The following is a 15897-nucleotide window of genomic DNA, read 5'->3' as shown; positions in this document are numbered from 1 at the left end:
GCATACCAACAACCAACAGCCATTTATCAAAAAAACACACGGGAGCCTCTGCGGTACGCAAAAAACAACCAACAGCCATCACTCTCGCCCCCACGTAAACCTGCAATAAAGTACAAAAGGCCACAGTCCGACCTCCAATCACAACCCCAACCACAGCCATAAAATATATCAATCCCACCGCCCGTCCTACCATCTCCTCCCTATTGTTTAAGCTTCCAATCACAGAACAAACCAAAACTACCAACAAGGCGTTCCCATGTGTTCATCCACCTTTCCCACAACCTTCCCTCAGCTTCCAATCCAATCCCCTCGATTTGCCACTCTCCTTGAGCCAAAAACTCTCTCTCTCTCTCTCGTATCTCCTGTAGTCTTTCCATTCTGATGCCCCAGTCTTTATAAATGAACATCCATAACAGGACCATACTTTTTCCCTATCCCACACTTCTGAATATAAAGTCCATGCCTAAACCTCCTTCCACCTCTCCCCACCCCTAAATCTGACATCTTGTTCACCATGATCCTTTCCCACTTTCTGAACTCAAAAAGCCCTTTGAGAGCCTAAACTTTCTTTTTGGTGTAATCTCTCTCTCTCTCTCAAGCCTAATGCCTCGAACTCCGTCCCACTCTGTGAGCCCAAAAACGATTTAAGAACCTAAACCTCCTTTTTTTTCGTATCATATTAGTTTCTCTCGATCACCATGGCCTTTGAGGAGGGACCAGACTTCAACCTCACAACCTACCACCACAGCCTCTTGGATTGGTCAGAGGACTCCATCTCCTTCGTCCCCTCCTTCCTCGATTACCCCTACACCCTCCACGATGCCATTGCCGGCTACGAATGCTGGACTCGGGACCAAGACCAAGCCAACCTCATCCACACTCCCCCGTCCACCACCCCCGCGGTCGCCCCTCCCACCACCAGCCCCCCATCGCTCCCTCAACCTGAATTCTCCAAGAAAAGGAAGCTACCCACCAGTCCAACCCCCCTCGACAAGGCGGCAGCTCACGAGAACCGCCGGAGGACGGTCGCTGACTCTGGCGACGAGGGCGATGGGGTGTCCGAGGAAGACGCCGAGATCGCCCGGAAGCAGGGGAATGGGAGGAAGGGAGAGAGGAAGGGGAATGGAGGGAATTCCGGCAATGGGAATAAGGAGGTGAGGTGGGCCGAGCATTTGCTGAACCCCTGTGCCACCGCCATCGAGGCGGCCAACTACTCGAGGGTCCACCATTTATTATACGTTCTCCGCGAGCTCGCCTCCACCTCCGGCGATGCCAACCACCGCCTCGCCGCTTATGGCCTACGCTCCCTCACCCGCCACCTCTCCTCCGCCGGGATCGCGGCGGCGGTGGGCGTCCCCGCCCAGGGAAGCGGCCCGGCCGATGACTCCCCGTCCTTCGCTTCGACGGAGCCGAAGCTCTTCCGGTCGGCGATCATCAAATTCCACGAGGTCAGCCCCTGGTTCGCGCTCCCCAACTCCCTCGGCAACGCCTCCATCCTCCAAGCCGTAACCCTAGATTCCAACCAGCGGCCGCGGCCCCTCCACGTGGTGGACGTCGGCGTCTCCCACGGGATTCAGTGGCCAACGCTCCTCGATGCGCTGAGTCGCCGCCCAGGTGGCGTCCCCGCCCTCGTCCGCATCACCGTCGCCGGTGCTGCCACCCCGCCTGGGCCCTTCTCGGCGGCGCCGTTGGGGTACGACTTCTCCTCCCACCTTCTCCGCTACGCCAAGTCCATCGACCTCAACCTCCGGATCGACCGCGCCGACACCCTCGAGCCCCAAACCATGTCTCTCGCCCGCAGCGAGACCCTGGTGGTCTGCGCCCAGTTCCGGGTGGGCCACGGCGGGCCGGACGACCGGACAGCGTTCCTCCGGTCGGTGAGGGAACTAAATCCCGACCTAGTGGTGCTGGCCGAGGTCGACGGCGGCGGCGCCGGCGAGACCGATGGCAGATTCCCGGCGGAGTTCGGAAGGAGGTCGGGGTTGTTGTGGAAGTTCCTGGACTCGACGAGCGCGGCGTTTAAGGGGAGGGACTGCGCGGAGCGGCGGGTGGTGGAGGGGGAGGCGGCGAGGATTTTGGAGTGGGGTGCGGCAGCGGACGAGGGGTGTGAGCGGTGGCGGGGGAGGATGGTCGGCCTAGGGTTCCGGGAGGAATGGTTCGGGGAGGACGCGTTGGAGGCAGGGCGGGCGCTGCTGAGGAAGTACGACGGCAACTGGGAGACGAGGATGGCGGGCGCCGCGGTGGGGCTCTGGTGGAAGGGCCACCGCGTCTCCTTCTGTTCCCTGTGGAAGCCCCACACCAGAAGCCAGTGAGAGGAGGCCCCGGTGTAACGACCGTAACGGCCATGATGGGGCTCCTCGAGGTTTCACGTGATCTTCGGCATCACTGCCGTTCGCTCGGTGGCCCTTTGTCATATGTTATGATGCCGGCGAAGAGGAGGCCTGAATCTAATCTTCTTGTGGCACAAGATTATCAAGATGTAGCTGTGTGTAGCGTTTGCCCTTTCGCGTGAGCCGGTGACGGTGAGGTAACTTCAATCAGCTTTGGTGGAAGTGTCATGGGCCGCAGCATGATCCGATGAATAACATTACTCATCAAGCTATGATCAAAATGTATCTTGCTTATTGATTTCCATCTCAAGCTTTCACATGATCCACGACATCACTGCCGTCCACTTGGTGGTGTCTCTTGTATGTGATATAATGCTGGCGAAGAGGAGAGCTGAATCTGATCTACCGCTGTGTGGTACGAGATAAATAAGAAAAACAAAAACCTTAGTTTTGCGTATCTGAAGTGGTATTTATATATCTATATTGATGATGATACTGGCTTGCTAATATGGACTCGAGATTGAGATTCGGGATAAAAGGGCGCAGTTTAAAATAGAAGGAAGATCTCAAAGCCAAGGCTCCGTTCCCGTTGAGAACTGGGTCGAACTACATCTAGTACCTGGTCCATAATGGGTAGACCAGACGTTTTCATATCAGCTCAAAAAAGGTAGCTCACCTCTAGCCTACTGCTGCCAGAATATGTAAATGATTCAGAAAGCTACTCTACCGTAAGTTCAATCGGGCAATCTTATACCTCAGGCAGACAGTTATGTTTATTGTCCAGTATTTACGTGCCAACTTATTTTTATAATAATAATATTATGATCGTAGATCAAAGAGCCAAATGACTCAGATGGTTTGACTTATACCTCCGCATAGGTGAGATATTGTCCGCCTCACGATTTTGTCCTTCATCACAACACAGCTCCTCTAATCAAGAGAGAGTATGTGTGGGAGGGAATATATGTGGATAGGAGGCATTCTCTGTTGTAGTCATCCATCATCTAAAACCTCACGATTTTGTCCTTCACCACAACACAATCCCCCTAGTCAAGAGGGAGTATATGTGGATAGGAGGCATTTTCTGTTGTAGCCATGGGTCAAGAGGTCAAATAGCTCAGATGGTTGGTTTTTGTCTCCGCCTCCGCAAACGTGAGGTATTGTCCACTTTTGACTCATGATCATTTTTAGGTTTTAGTGGGTCTTAGGCTTCAATGGACCTTTGACTTTAATGGGTCTTGATCATTTAGAGCCTCACGATTTTGTCCTTTAAAAAATTATTCATGTTGGAAGAGAATGTTTCAATCTATATAAATCATATTTTCTCTTGACTCATAATTGACGTGGAACTAAAAAAATCATTTCTACACCACAATAAATAAATAAAATTAGTTGCAAGTCCTGCAGGTTGAGTTATTAATTACAATACTAATCGGTGCTTAGCCAGGTGAATTTAATTGCTTGATATCATGAAGAAGGTTGAAGGTTTGAATCCCATGACCTAACCTTGGAATCACTGGATTTATATGACTCAGACGAGAGTTCCATTATCATCTAACCCCGCTAAAGAGATGGATGAAACAAATCATAAATAAAGGAAAAGCTTGCAAAATACGTAGTAGAATAAGGAGATAAAGGCTTATTAACGGAGGCACGCCTTCATACACTCTCTCTAAATGGAGATTTATTCCCATATAAGGTGAACGTGTTTCTTGGTAAATTTTTTCCAAGGTATATACAACGATTCTTCCCACGAACTGTGCAGGCAGTAGATGGTACTCGAATCTGAACACTACTGCAGTAGTCATCTAGACCATAGAGGTAGGGAGATAGAGGAGAGACGGGACAACTATATTGATCATATCAGGCTTCTAAAGTGATTCCTTGATTTTAACCAGTCACGAAAGGAGTGACCAACTCAAAACAGAATAAATGGCTCGTTAACTGAACCAATCAAGCCATAATGGTCAAAAAGGCAAATACGAATTCTATATTGATCTTGCACAGTGCCTTTTTTTTTTTTTTTTTGGGTAGATGCACATAGTGTTAACTACATAATTATAAGTGGTGGGTATCTCATAACCTTTTATGAGTTCTAACACACATAATTTCATGTGAAAGAATGATACAATTATAGTTTTTTTTTTAAAAAATATTTTAAAGGAAACTTAAATTTATATCACAAATCAGCCTCGGTGACTTTTGGAAGATGTCACCTATTATCACAAAATCACAATGAATTAATACTAATATACTATTGTAATATAAGTATTTTTAATAATCACCAACAATAATTTAGTTGCCAGGATGACCAATTTATTTTAATTTTGGATCACAATCCTACGAGTGCCAGCAAGTTAGAGATGACAACAAAGTATATATTTGGTGACTGATACAGCTGATAATTCTGAATGATAAAATGAAAGTGAATTATACGTGTGTTGATGAATTAATTTTTATTACTTATCATATGATGTCAGACCGACACTTAGATTTCATGGAAATTAAAAAATTAAATGCATAGGAATAAGACCTAGACATTGTTAACATGGAGTTAGATACTATATATATTCCAGTAATATGACCTTTTTTGATGAAAATATTCCAGTGATATGCCTTATTCCCTTAAACCAAGAAAACTGCACACTTAGGAATTCTAGTATAATTTCTAGTCAAGGAAAAACAAAAATGAACCTTTGGAATAATGATTCAAGGAGGTATATCAATACCTATTCGACTTTTTCTTATACTGCAACCACACAGTGCCTAAGTAAATAGAATTGCTTTCTCTTATGCTAGCTCCCACAGCTTGGTCGAAGAGCTTGTTGGCTTTACCACCAAAAATAAGAATGAGATTCATGGAACAACTTTTAAGAATTCATTTGAAAATAAAAAGAAACCATGGCAACCGTGACTTCTCAGATTATCTAATTTAATCTAATTTCCTTGAGGATTTATTAATAGATTGTACTCACACGATATAAAGATATTGAAGCAGTTTAGGGAATAGAATATGAAAATAGAAAAAAGAATCATGGTCTTCATCCTTGATTTCCCAAATGATAAAATTTATGGGCTGTTTGGTTGGAGATAATCTGCATAGAAAAATAATTTCATGTCAGATTATCATATTTGGAATGAAAAAAAAGGAAGAAAGAGATGATAAAAAATTTGATGGGTTCCATGCTTATTTTTGGGAGAAAAATGTAAAACAAATACCATAAGAGGTTGGTATTTGATAAATTCTCGGATGGCGATAATCCATACTTGATAAAAATATCTTCAATAAAGCTGTATATGTAATTATTAAATTTGTTCTGATGTCTTTCTAAATTCATTCAATAAAAAATTTTTATAAAAAAATTAAGATGAAGATGATATTATGTAAAGGACTATGTGATTATAGTCATTACATAAAAATTAATTGGAGATGATAATGCTATCACAGTATTAATTTTTTTTTTTATGTTCAAGGATGTATTTATAAATTTGATCATGTTCCTACGTAGATTTATCTCCAACCAAATATAATAATATTTATTTAATATTATTTTTTGAAATAATTTTTTCACCAATCAAATATAATATAAATTATTTTTTTTTATAATTATTTTTTTAGATAAATAATTTTTAAAAATTATTAAAATTATTCTATAATCCGACAAATCCTAACCAAACGGATCCCAGTGTAATTTGTATAAGGAGTCGTTTATTTATTGTACTTGGGACTAAGCAAAGACATTTGAAGGACTTCCGCGGGTTGTTTGAATTGCATTATAACGAAAGGGGGGCATTGTTGTGCATCCAACCATGAATTGCATTTGTATTTGATGATGGAGAGTATTGATCAACTATGTTGGTTTTTTTTCTTTTGTCCTTCGCATCACGGAGGGTTTCCCATCTAAAACACATCACGTGGGTCCACGGATCTCACCGCACACATCCAACCGTCTGAGCCCGCGCCATCACCGCTCCAAAGCGCTGTGCAATTTCCCAACCACGCTTGCATCCGTTCGATGACAGGTGGCGGCAGTTCTAGCAATTCGAGACGCAAGTGGGACCCAGGCGTCTCGGATCCATCACACGAAGTGATATGCAAACAACGTCAGCCATCTGATGCTACAGAAGAACTCCACTGGGAACCACGGCCTTTGAGAGTCCGATCAGACGGTCTCGATCGACTCTCCATATAATTCGTATCGTATCCGTTTTCTCGCACGCCGTGCACGTGACCAAAAACCGCCATGCGCGCTGGGCCCCGCATCTGCCCCACCCGGCTCGAGGCGTAAGCCCCGGAGGGTGAAATCGTCCGTCCGCTCTATCCCTTATGGCAATCAACGCTCAGCATTCTTGCTTCAGAGGATCAGAAAAAATCCATGATTGGATGAACGGTCCGGGAAGTTTCGTCCAAATTACAATTATATCATACAGTTAAAAAGACGGAAAGACCCTTTTTTGCATTTTCGCTATTTATTTGAAAGGCGGGGGTGCTGGTTTACAAAAAAACCGGAAGTTCGAACGAGCGTTTCGCCTTCGGTTACCGCGTGCCCGCACCATCGCAAGCCTTGGAGAAGCTCCGCCATTGGCAGAGAGAAACGCCGCTCGAGACCTCAGCGTGCTTTGGCCACCGTTCACCGTTAAACCTAAGCGGAGGATCTCAGCGTCGGCATAAAGGGCCGGCCACCGTGAATGCCACCCTCTCGGCACTCACACCATTTTCTCTTTTAAGGACGGGGAAGATTAAAACGAGAGAAAACCGTCCTCCTTCCTCTCTTTTTCCTTTGTTTGTAGAGGCCCCTTTTTTCTCCTACTTTTCGAGTATTTGCTGTCGATTCGTCACTTCTTGAGCTATTTTCGGGGTTTTTAATCGTTCTTTTGTTGAATGGATCGAAAATGAGCTATCGGGAATGCCCGGGGGTGTGGGTTGATAGGCGTTCTGAAAAACAATTTTCTTGATTTCTCTGCCTTGGATTCGCCTGTTCTTGCGCGGTTTATAGGGTTCCGGGGCGATCTTTTTGTTGAAAGAATAGACGTTTCAAGGGTCCGGTGGTGTAGGTAATAGACGTTTCAAGGGCTGGTTTTTGCTCCGCTCTCCTCGGATCCGCCATTTCTTGAGAGATTTCTAGGTTTCCAGGTGATCTTTTGTTGAAAAAATTGGAAATGAGCTACCGGAAAGGCGCGGCGGTGTGGGTGGAAGACAAGCAATGCGCCTGGGCGGAGGCGGAGGTGGTTGATGTCCGAGATAAATCCGTGGTGGTGACAACCTCTCAAGGAAAGAAGGTTGTATTTGTTTGTGTTTTTTATATTTATGCTGACTTATCTGGTGTTTTAAGGATCTTTGAGTATTCCTGTTTGATTGTTTGAAGATCACGACCTCTCCCGAGAAATTGCTGCCCAGGGATCCGGAGGCAGATCTTGGAGGAGTGGATGATATGACTAAATTGACGTATCTCAACGAGCCGGGAGTTCTTTATAACCTCTCAAGGAGATACGCTCTCAATGAGATATATGTAAGCGATTCTTGGATTCATTTTCATGTCTTTTGTTTTGAACTTGGAATCAAGCTTAGTCTGTGTTGGGTTTTTGAAATTGTTGATGGCAATTTAATAATGTTACAGGGAAATTATACTTATTGCACATCCTGCTTCATACACCCATTTCCTAAAATGCCCAACTGCATACCACTTCACTAAGACACGGGCCTTAGCCATGTTCTCCTTGCATGCGATTATAATATCTGTTTGAGAATTGCATTAATAATAGTAGCTAATATGTGTAAAGGTTAATTATCTTTATGGAAGATGTTGGTTATATGATTACGCCCCAACTCATTCTATAAGAGAGCACTTATGCCAGCACAAGTGGATGGTCAAATTTTCTCTCCCTGCAAAACAAGCCATTTCATTTAACTTGTTTGATGAACCCTCGTGATTCACAATCAAAACAACTGAGTTTTTTGAGGAACTCCATGTGCAACCAACTCCGTATAGTCTTCTGGCTCAAAGGTGAGCCGTGCATAGTTAGGGATTCAAATAAATAAGCTGCTAATGATTTTTTCAAACTTGGCTAGATATGAGCTCATCGACGTCTGTTTTGTTAGGAAAAGAGCCAATTTTAAGCTTTATGTCAAGGTTCGTTATATAAGCAAACTGAGATTGATTGGTCCTTCACTGACAAATATAAACCACATCTCAGGCTTGTCTTGAAAATAGTTTAAGTGGCTTATGAAATGAGTTTGAGTATTCATAGCTTAGAAGCTACAACTCAAATGAGACATTTGAAGATTCATCTTATGCACAAAAGGGATCTCTAAAAGCATGAGGAAACTGAACATATAAGCATATACTAGATATTTATCTCTGTGCTTCTATGTTCGTGCATGCATGCATGTTTGTGCATGTCTCGATTCCTTTATGATGGAGCAATAATGCCATGCCCACATTACTCCATCCCCCTTTCTCTCTTCTCTAATGTTCATTTGTACTCTTCTCTAATGTTCATTTGTACATAGTTTTTGATATTTACACTTTCTATAGACATACACGGGAAGCATCTTGATTGCAGTCAATCCATTCACGAGGCTTCCTCATCTTTATGATGGGCACATGATGGACCAGTATAAGGGTGTTCGATTTGGGGAGTTAAGTCCGCATGTTTTTGCTGTAGCTGATGCTTCATACAGGTGGATTGTCGTATAATGCTCCATATGTGCCCATATTATTGTGCATGGTGGTTTGGCTGACTTCTTATTTCTTGTTTCAGGGCCATGATGAATGACACCTGCAGCCAGTCTATCCTGGTCAGTGGAGAAAGTGGGGCTGGAAAAACTGAAACGACGAAGCTTATTATGCAATACTTAACATATGTTGGTGGTCGGGCTGTTGGAGATGACCGAACAGTCGAGCAACAAGTCTTGGAAGTGAGTGCTGCACTATCATCATGGACAAGTTTATCGAGAATTGTTGTTATTTTTTTTGAATTCTGGTAGTCTGTTGTTTTCTCAAATAGACACATTGTTTTTGACCCATTTTTTGGAAGTTAATTTTGCTTTCTTATGTTTTGATGCAGTCAAATCCACTTTTAGAGGCTTTTGGTAATGCAAAAACAGTTAGAAATAATAATTCCAGGTTTGTGTTCATTTTAGAATTTTATCATGCCAAGCAGTTTATTTACTCAACACTTATTTATTAGCATTTTATTTTTCTCATAAAAAAAGGCAGTTGGCTTTGCTTTGCTGACAGCTGTTTTTCTATCATGGTGTTTGTAGGTGAGGAGTGTGTGCATTTTAAATTTCTCATGAAAAGTCCCACCACTATTCCTGCATCATTTATATTAGTGACTTTAGCATTCATGGCATATTGATCGACTTAAGTCCATTATGTGGTTTTGGACACATTAAAACTGGCTCATATTGATGCGCAAACCTTTATATTGTTGTCTTACTTTCTAGTGGCAGTTTGGGTATGTGCTCTGAATTAGGTGGTTTTGGATGCATTACAACTGCTTCATATTGAGCGCAAACCTTTATATAATCCGGTCTCTATGGGAGAAAGGCCCTAGTCTGTTGATCATAATAATGGGTGTATGGAGAGGTGCCATCATGTGGCTATATTGCTCTTTTTGCTCTTCATTAGTTATCATTAGTTTTTTTTTTTTTTTAACTAGCTTCTATATTTCTCTTCTATAAAAAATTTTTGTTTGTCTCATCCTTGTGTTTTTTCCTTTTATCTAATTTGTATTTTTAATTCGATATGGTTTTCACATAATCTGATTGTTGAAGAGGTTTTATTTCAATTTTCTTCCATCAAATCTTTCAAAACTTTAATGTCTTTGACAATTTTCTTTGATCTATTTTCTTGCATATGTAATTGTTGGTCAGGATATTATACCCTACACCAGGAATGCAGTTGAAGTTTTCTTCCTATTTAGCATCAGCTCTAATTCTCTTCAGCATTTGTTGTTTTCAGCTGTTTGGAAAGTTTCTTTTGTAGTGTCTTCTAAATTCTTTTTTCTTTTATTCTAGTCTCTTGTGCATTACAATATGTTTGCATGTAATGTCCTATACTGTATATGCAGTTATAATTTTCTTCATAGTTATTATTAATGTTGATATGTTCGCTATTCTTTCTTTTCCAGTCGTTTTGGGAAGTTCGTCGAAATCCAGTTTGATCAAAGTGGTAGAATTTCTGGTGCTGCAATTAGAACCTACCTTTTGGAAAGATCTCGTGTTGTGCAGATTACAGATCCTGAAAGGAATTACCACTGTTTCTATCAGCTATGTGCTTTTGGAAAGGTAAATACTATTGTGTTGTGCTGTAGAATTTTTTTGCAGTGAATAAACCTGCCCAATAATCATCTTAGAGGAACATAAGGAGTCTTTTGCATGTTTTGAATTTGGTTTGATTGTGGATCAGTTTAAGATATCTTCTACCTCCCTTCCTCCCTTGTTCCACACCACATCTCTCTCTCTCTATCTCTCTCTCTCTCTCTGAACTAGTAATATTGACTTTTTAGAGTGGTTGGTGGCCCAAGATAAGAAAAGAAAAAATTATCTAAATCTACACCATCCATGTCATCATATTTTAATTCAATCTTTTAATTTATAAATATATGCTAAACATACTCAATCATAAGCTAGATTGTTAATGGTTGTAACTTGTAAGTATCCTGAAAAACTAGTATTTTCTTACCTAAGACATGTACACTTCTTACTTCAAAATTGGCATGCTAAAACAAAAAACAAATTTGCCACCATCAATTTGTAGTATATTGCCTCGCTGCAACTACTTCATCTCGAGATTCAAAATGTTTAGTAGGGTGTGTAAATATGCCATACTACATGAATTTGCTTCTAGTGCAATGACTTCATTTCGAGATCTGGATGTTGGGTAAGTTAAAGATGGTTTTTATTGGCTATCTTCCTAGAAGATGATGATGAATATTTATTGTAGTGGTTTCTTGATAAGATCGTACCATGGTTTCAAATCTTGGCAGGATGGGAAGCATTTTGGGCATCTTAACCTGTGCTTATGAGAAAAGGTGAACTGTGGTGGGGGCAAGACCTCGAAAACCACCTATGCATGGCATCTCGCTCATCACACCTTTGTTTCATGTGGGACATCCACTGATCTACCCTCTATCCCATGGATGACAAGGGTTGGGAGCAAGGATCGCCGACTTGGAATCAGATCCTGTGTCGGCTGACCGATGGTATGAGTCGGTATGCCCCTATAATGGGTTCGAATTGACACGAACATGGAGGATGAATCAGGGAGGAAAAAAAAAAGAAAGAGAGAGGGGGGAGGGATGGGAAGCCGATGGAAGCCACCGAAGGGCCGTCGAGGCCTGCTGGACTCCATGATCCTCCATGAGAGAAAATGAGAAGAGAGAGAGATAAAGAGAGAGGGGAAGGGAGGGGAAGGCGATGGAGAGATCATCGGACAGGCCAAAAATAATTTCGTGGCCGCCGCAGGTTCGAAACAGGAGCTTCACCCATGTTTCATCAGATTTTTTAAAAAAACTCTTTGTCGGCTTTACTGTATATTAGGTTTGTTAAAAAACCCAATGAAACAAGGGTGAAGCCTCTATTTCAAATCTACGGCGGTTGTGGGGTTGTTTTGAGTTGTCCAACAGCCACATCGGCCCTCCAGTGGCCTCCTCGCCCCCTTCCCCTCCCTCCTCTCCCCTTTCTTCCTCTCTCTCTCTTTTCTCACATCTCGTAGAGGACCGTGGAGATCCGAAGGCTCGATGGGCTGCCGTCGGCCTTTCTTTTTCCTTTCCTCCCCTCTTTTCTCTCTCTCTTACTCTCTTTCCTTTTGCCTTGTGCTATTTTCGTTGGGGTCCCAAATTGAACGCTCGAACTGCATTGGTTAGCTGCCACCATCGGTACAGTTCGGTAGGCTCCGAATCCTCCGGTTCTGGGTGGTTTGGCAAACCATGGTTGGGAGACTCTAGATCCATGAAGGAAGGGCCTTGGGAGGTTGGGACTTTGTTCTCTTGATCCATGTAGAAGGCCTTCGCGGGACTCTTGAAGTCTCAATTCACTTGGATTTTTTTTTCTTAATAATGCAGCTAGAAACCAAGAGAAAGAAAGAGAGGAAGAAAGAAAGGAATAAAGAAGAAGGTAACAAAGGTGGAAAGGAAAGAAAGAATAGGAAGAAAAAAAAGAAAGGATAGAAGGAACAGGAGAAGGAAAGAAGGAAGGAAAGAAGATGAAAAGAATCAAAAGGAAGGAAAAAGAAAAAAAAGGAAGGAAAGAAGGAAGAAAGGAAAGAAAGAACGAAAAAGAAAGAAAGCGAGAAGGGGAGAGAGATGGAGGGTACCTACCAAGAAACTCGATTGGACAGCTATAGGACAATGTGGGACACAGGGTGTCCCATCTTGTAGAGAAACAAGGATGCCCCCATCTTATGGGATTTAAAACCTTGCACCATACAATCTTCATATACCTCTTTCAGGTTGTGCTATAATTTTTATAGAAGCTTGACACTCTCTTTGACCAAACTTCTATTCATCCCGCTCTTAAAAGTTTTATTCTTTTAGGGTCTTCATTGTATCATATTAGCTCCTCTATGTTGTAGTATAAACTTCATCCCTCTGTGGCATTCTGTGATCTGACTTTTGTTCATCCTGCTTATATATGTTTTCTTTCTTCAGGGTCTCCAAATTATCAGAAAATCATGTATTGGATAGTTCTCCAATAGGCGTGGTTGATCCTCTTAAATTATTAAATCATAACAATCCTGCTTTCTTAAGGTTTTCAAAGTTGATCATTTTTCTCTTATGTTGCCTTAAAAGCAAGCAAAGCTTGTATCCTCTGCTATTTTTGCTGATTTAGTTGATTGGCCAAACCACCACATTGTCGTTAAATCATTAGCACATCATATTGTCCTATTCATTGTTGTTGATCATAATTATTCACATATCAAGTTGCTTTAGTGTCAAAATTCGAATTGATTTAATGTAATTTAATCTTATTTCTGAACTTATCAAGCATTAAATTGATATGTGATTTAAAGTAAGAATTAAGCTGAATATTAATGGTCCTATCAAAATGAAGAGAGGAATCTTCAATTCTTACTAAGGTCAAAGCTATGACCTATTACAGGGAATGTACTTCCTATTTCTCTTACAGAAAGAAGGAGAAAGAGAAAAAAAAAACTTTCTACTGTCAAATAATGTTACAAACTTGCAATGATCAGAATCATCCTTTTGTAAAGTCCCTATTTCAAAATTGAATTGGAAGTCAGTTCATTGTCTCGGTATTAGACCTTATACCAGTGCCATCCCATTACAGTGTCAATATGTGGTTCGGTATGGTACGAGATACCGTATTGGTACCATATCAGTATGGTATGGCACACCCTGTACTAGATCGTATGAGGCGGTACAGAAGTCCATGCACATAAAGTGATATTTGATGCCCATCAAGTGATATTGGTTCATCAATAAATGAAAACAAATGAACAGGTGAGTAAAATATTTCTTCTGTTACTGTCGCTAGACATGAATGCACTTAGATACAAAATTGACTAAATTTGTGAATTCAAATTCAGGGAGCCTCGGATATTTTAAAATGATTATTTGCACTCCAGAAATGGAAGTATGCAATGAATTTTGTTAATGGAATGGAAGCTGATTCCTTAAAGTTAGAATCTTAGCCTACTGCTTTTGTCTCTTAATGGCACAGAATAGAGGTGTAAAAGCTCATAGGAACTTCTCATTTTCATCTGGGATCATATTACTAACATTTGTAAATCTTGGCGCTATTTTAACGTGTTTGACTTGTAACAAGGACAAACGAGAAAGGAAACCTGAAAATACTCATACAAAAAAAAGCTGTGGTTGCTTGTGCAAGCTATTTGGGAGAAATTAAAATTATATTTGGTTGCTTGAGTTTGTATGCAAATGTTGATATTTTCCCTCTTGGATTATGTTTACATGTTTTGATATTCAAATTCATGATTCTATCCTTCTCCTAGAATTATAATTTTTGAATGTTGAGAACTGAAATACTATTAGGAGATGTTTGGTAGTTAAAAGAGATGGTTTAAAAATTAAAAAAAAATTAAGGAGAGAAAAAAAACCTAGACATGGGAGTTGCATAACCAAAAACTTGGTATTACAGAACAGGAACTAGTAGATTAATTAAGAAATTATAAAAATATCATGGTATTATCGTGGGTCCAAATACACTGTTAGTTTGGTCTTGTTGGTATGATATAATATTTTTTTCTAATCATCAATCAAGAATCTTTGTGTATTATTGTTTTTACATGAGTAATTTTGTTCAAGATGGTTGTGTTGTTTGTTTGATGTGGAAGAGCACTTCTGCTTCAATTTAGCATGACCAGTTACATCTTTCCATTGTTAGTGGTCATATTACGGCTAGTACATTGTCAATAGGTGATTTTAAGCTTACAAATTTCACATTCCAGGATGCAGAAAGGTACAAGCTTGCCCACCCAAGCAACTTCCATTACTTGAACCAGAGCAAAACATATGAGTTAGATGGAGTAAGCAGTGCACAAGAATATTTGCAGACACGAAGGGCAATGGATATTGTTGGTATAAGTCTTATTGATCAGGTTTAAATCTTTTTTTGCATCATAACTTCTCCAGAATTAGAGGTTATTCTTTACTGTCCTCTTGAAAAATGTCTCATAATGTCACTTACCTTTTTTCTATTTATCAGGAAGCTATATTTCGCACCTTGGCTGCTATCCTTCATCTTGGAAATGTTGAATTTTCTCCTGGAAAAGAACATGATTCATCCATCATAAAGGATGCGAAGTCTAATTTTCACTTTCAGATGGCTGCTGAACTGTTTATGTTAGTGACTTGCTCTTCCATATTCAAGTGTTTACCATTTTCATGGACTTGAAAAGTTTAATGTCCAAGACAGGCAATCTCAAAGTTATCTTTTGCTATTGTGCTAGTTAAGCCATTCCATGCTGTGCAGTATTGATTGATGATTGTACTCCACTCTTAAAACATGCTCTCTCTTTTTTTTTTCCGGCCAGAATGTTGAATTGTAGTAAAAATTGGGACAAATAGCCTTTTTATAGCAACTTGTGAACATCGTATAATTTCAAATATGTTGCAAGCCAAGTAGTATCTTGGATTGATTAGTTCAATAATACTAAGTTACTAACAACCCTCACCCATTGAGGAGCTTTGTGTTTGATTGGCACTATTAGCTGGTGCAGCTATTTGTGTTATAAGAACCTAGTCATTGTCTTGAATGTCTTTTCATATTTTTTCTGTAGATGACTCTTTGTTTACTTTACGTATAAACTAAATATATCCAGCAAGTCTTATTCCGACAATTTTGAGGATGGTTTTAGGATTCATATGTTACTATTCATTATATGATCAGCCGTATACCTACATCTTATGTTTATTGCCAACTTGTTTAAGTGTTTTCTTGTTGCTATATTAGTTCTCCCTGTCTTCATTTTGTTCCTCTACTATAAACTCTAAGAATAGTCCTTGGTGACTCAAATCTTTGTTATGCATATGTGAGAACCTATGTAGGCATGTGTTTAGTCCCATACCAGTTGTGTAT

General features: G+C 40.9%; 2 protein-coding genes across 2 annotated transcripts in view; both read left to right on the top strand.

The window, feature by feature from the left end:
• Window positions 1-8: 8 nt before the first annotated feature.
• On the top strand, window positions 9-3109 carry LOC105058628 (protein NODULATION SIGNALING PATHWAY 1). The gene has a single exon (XM_010941611.4). The coding sequence runs from the start codon at window positions 699-701 to the stop codon at window positions 2310-2312; it is 1614 nt and encodes a 537-aa protein (XP_010939913.2). The 5' UTR covers window positions 9-698; the 3' UTR covers window positions 2313-3109.
• Window positions 3110-7456: 4347 nt separating this feature from the next.
• LOC105058836 (protein OPAQUE1-like) overlaps window positions 7457-15897 on the top strand; it is a 130382-nt gene continuing 121941 nt past the window's right edge. Inside the window, exons 1-8 of the mRNA XM_073249198.1 lie at window positions 7457-7610; window positions 7697-7840; window positions 8867-9012; window positions 9093-9249; window positions 9399-9457; window positions 10467-10623; window positions 14768-14917; window positions 15025-15161. Of these exons, the coding sequence (XP_073105299.1) occupies window positions 7491-7610; window positions 7697-7840; window positions 8867-9012; window positions 9093-9249; window positions 9399-9457; window positions 10467-10623; window positions 14768-14917; window positions 15025-15161 (1070 nt within the window). The 5' untranslated portion in view covers window positions 7457-7490. The remainder of the gene's footprint in view (window positions 7611-7696; window positions 7841-8866; window positions 9013-9092; window positions 9250-9398; window positions 9458-10466; window positions 10624-14767; window positions 14918-15024; window positions 15162-15897) is intronic.

Source organism: Elaeis guineensis, chromosome 15, assembly GCF_000442705.2.
Source record: "Elaeis guineensis isolate ETL-2024a chromosome 15, EG11, whole genome shotgun sequence".
NCBI classification, from domain to species: Eukaryota; Viridiplantae; Streptophyta; class Magnoliopsida; order Arecales; family Arecaceae; genus Elaeis; species Elaeis guineensis.
The sequence above is the reverse complement of the archived record's forward strand: the minus strand, read 5'-3'. Positions and strand labels throughout refer to the sequence as shown.

Bases quoted from the DNA above. Each gene is read 5' to 3' on its own strand.
- LOC105058628 (XM_010941611.4), top strand. From the start codon at position 699: ATGGCCTTTGAGGAGGGACCAGACTTCAACCTCACAACCTACCACCAC.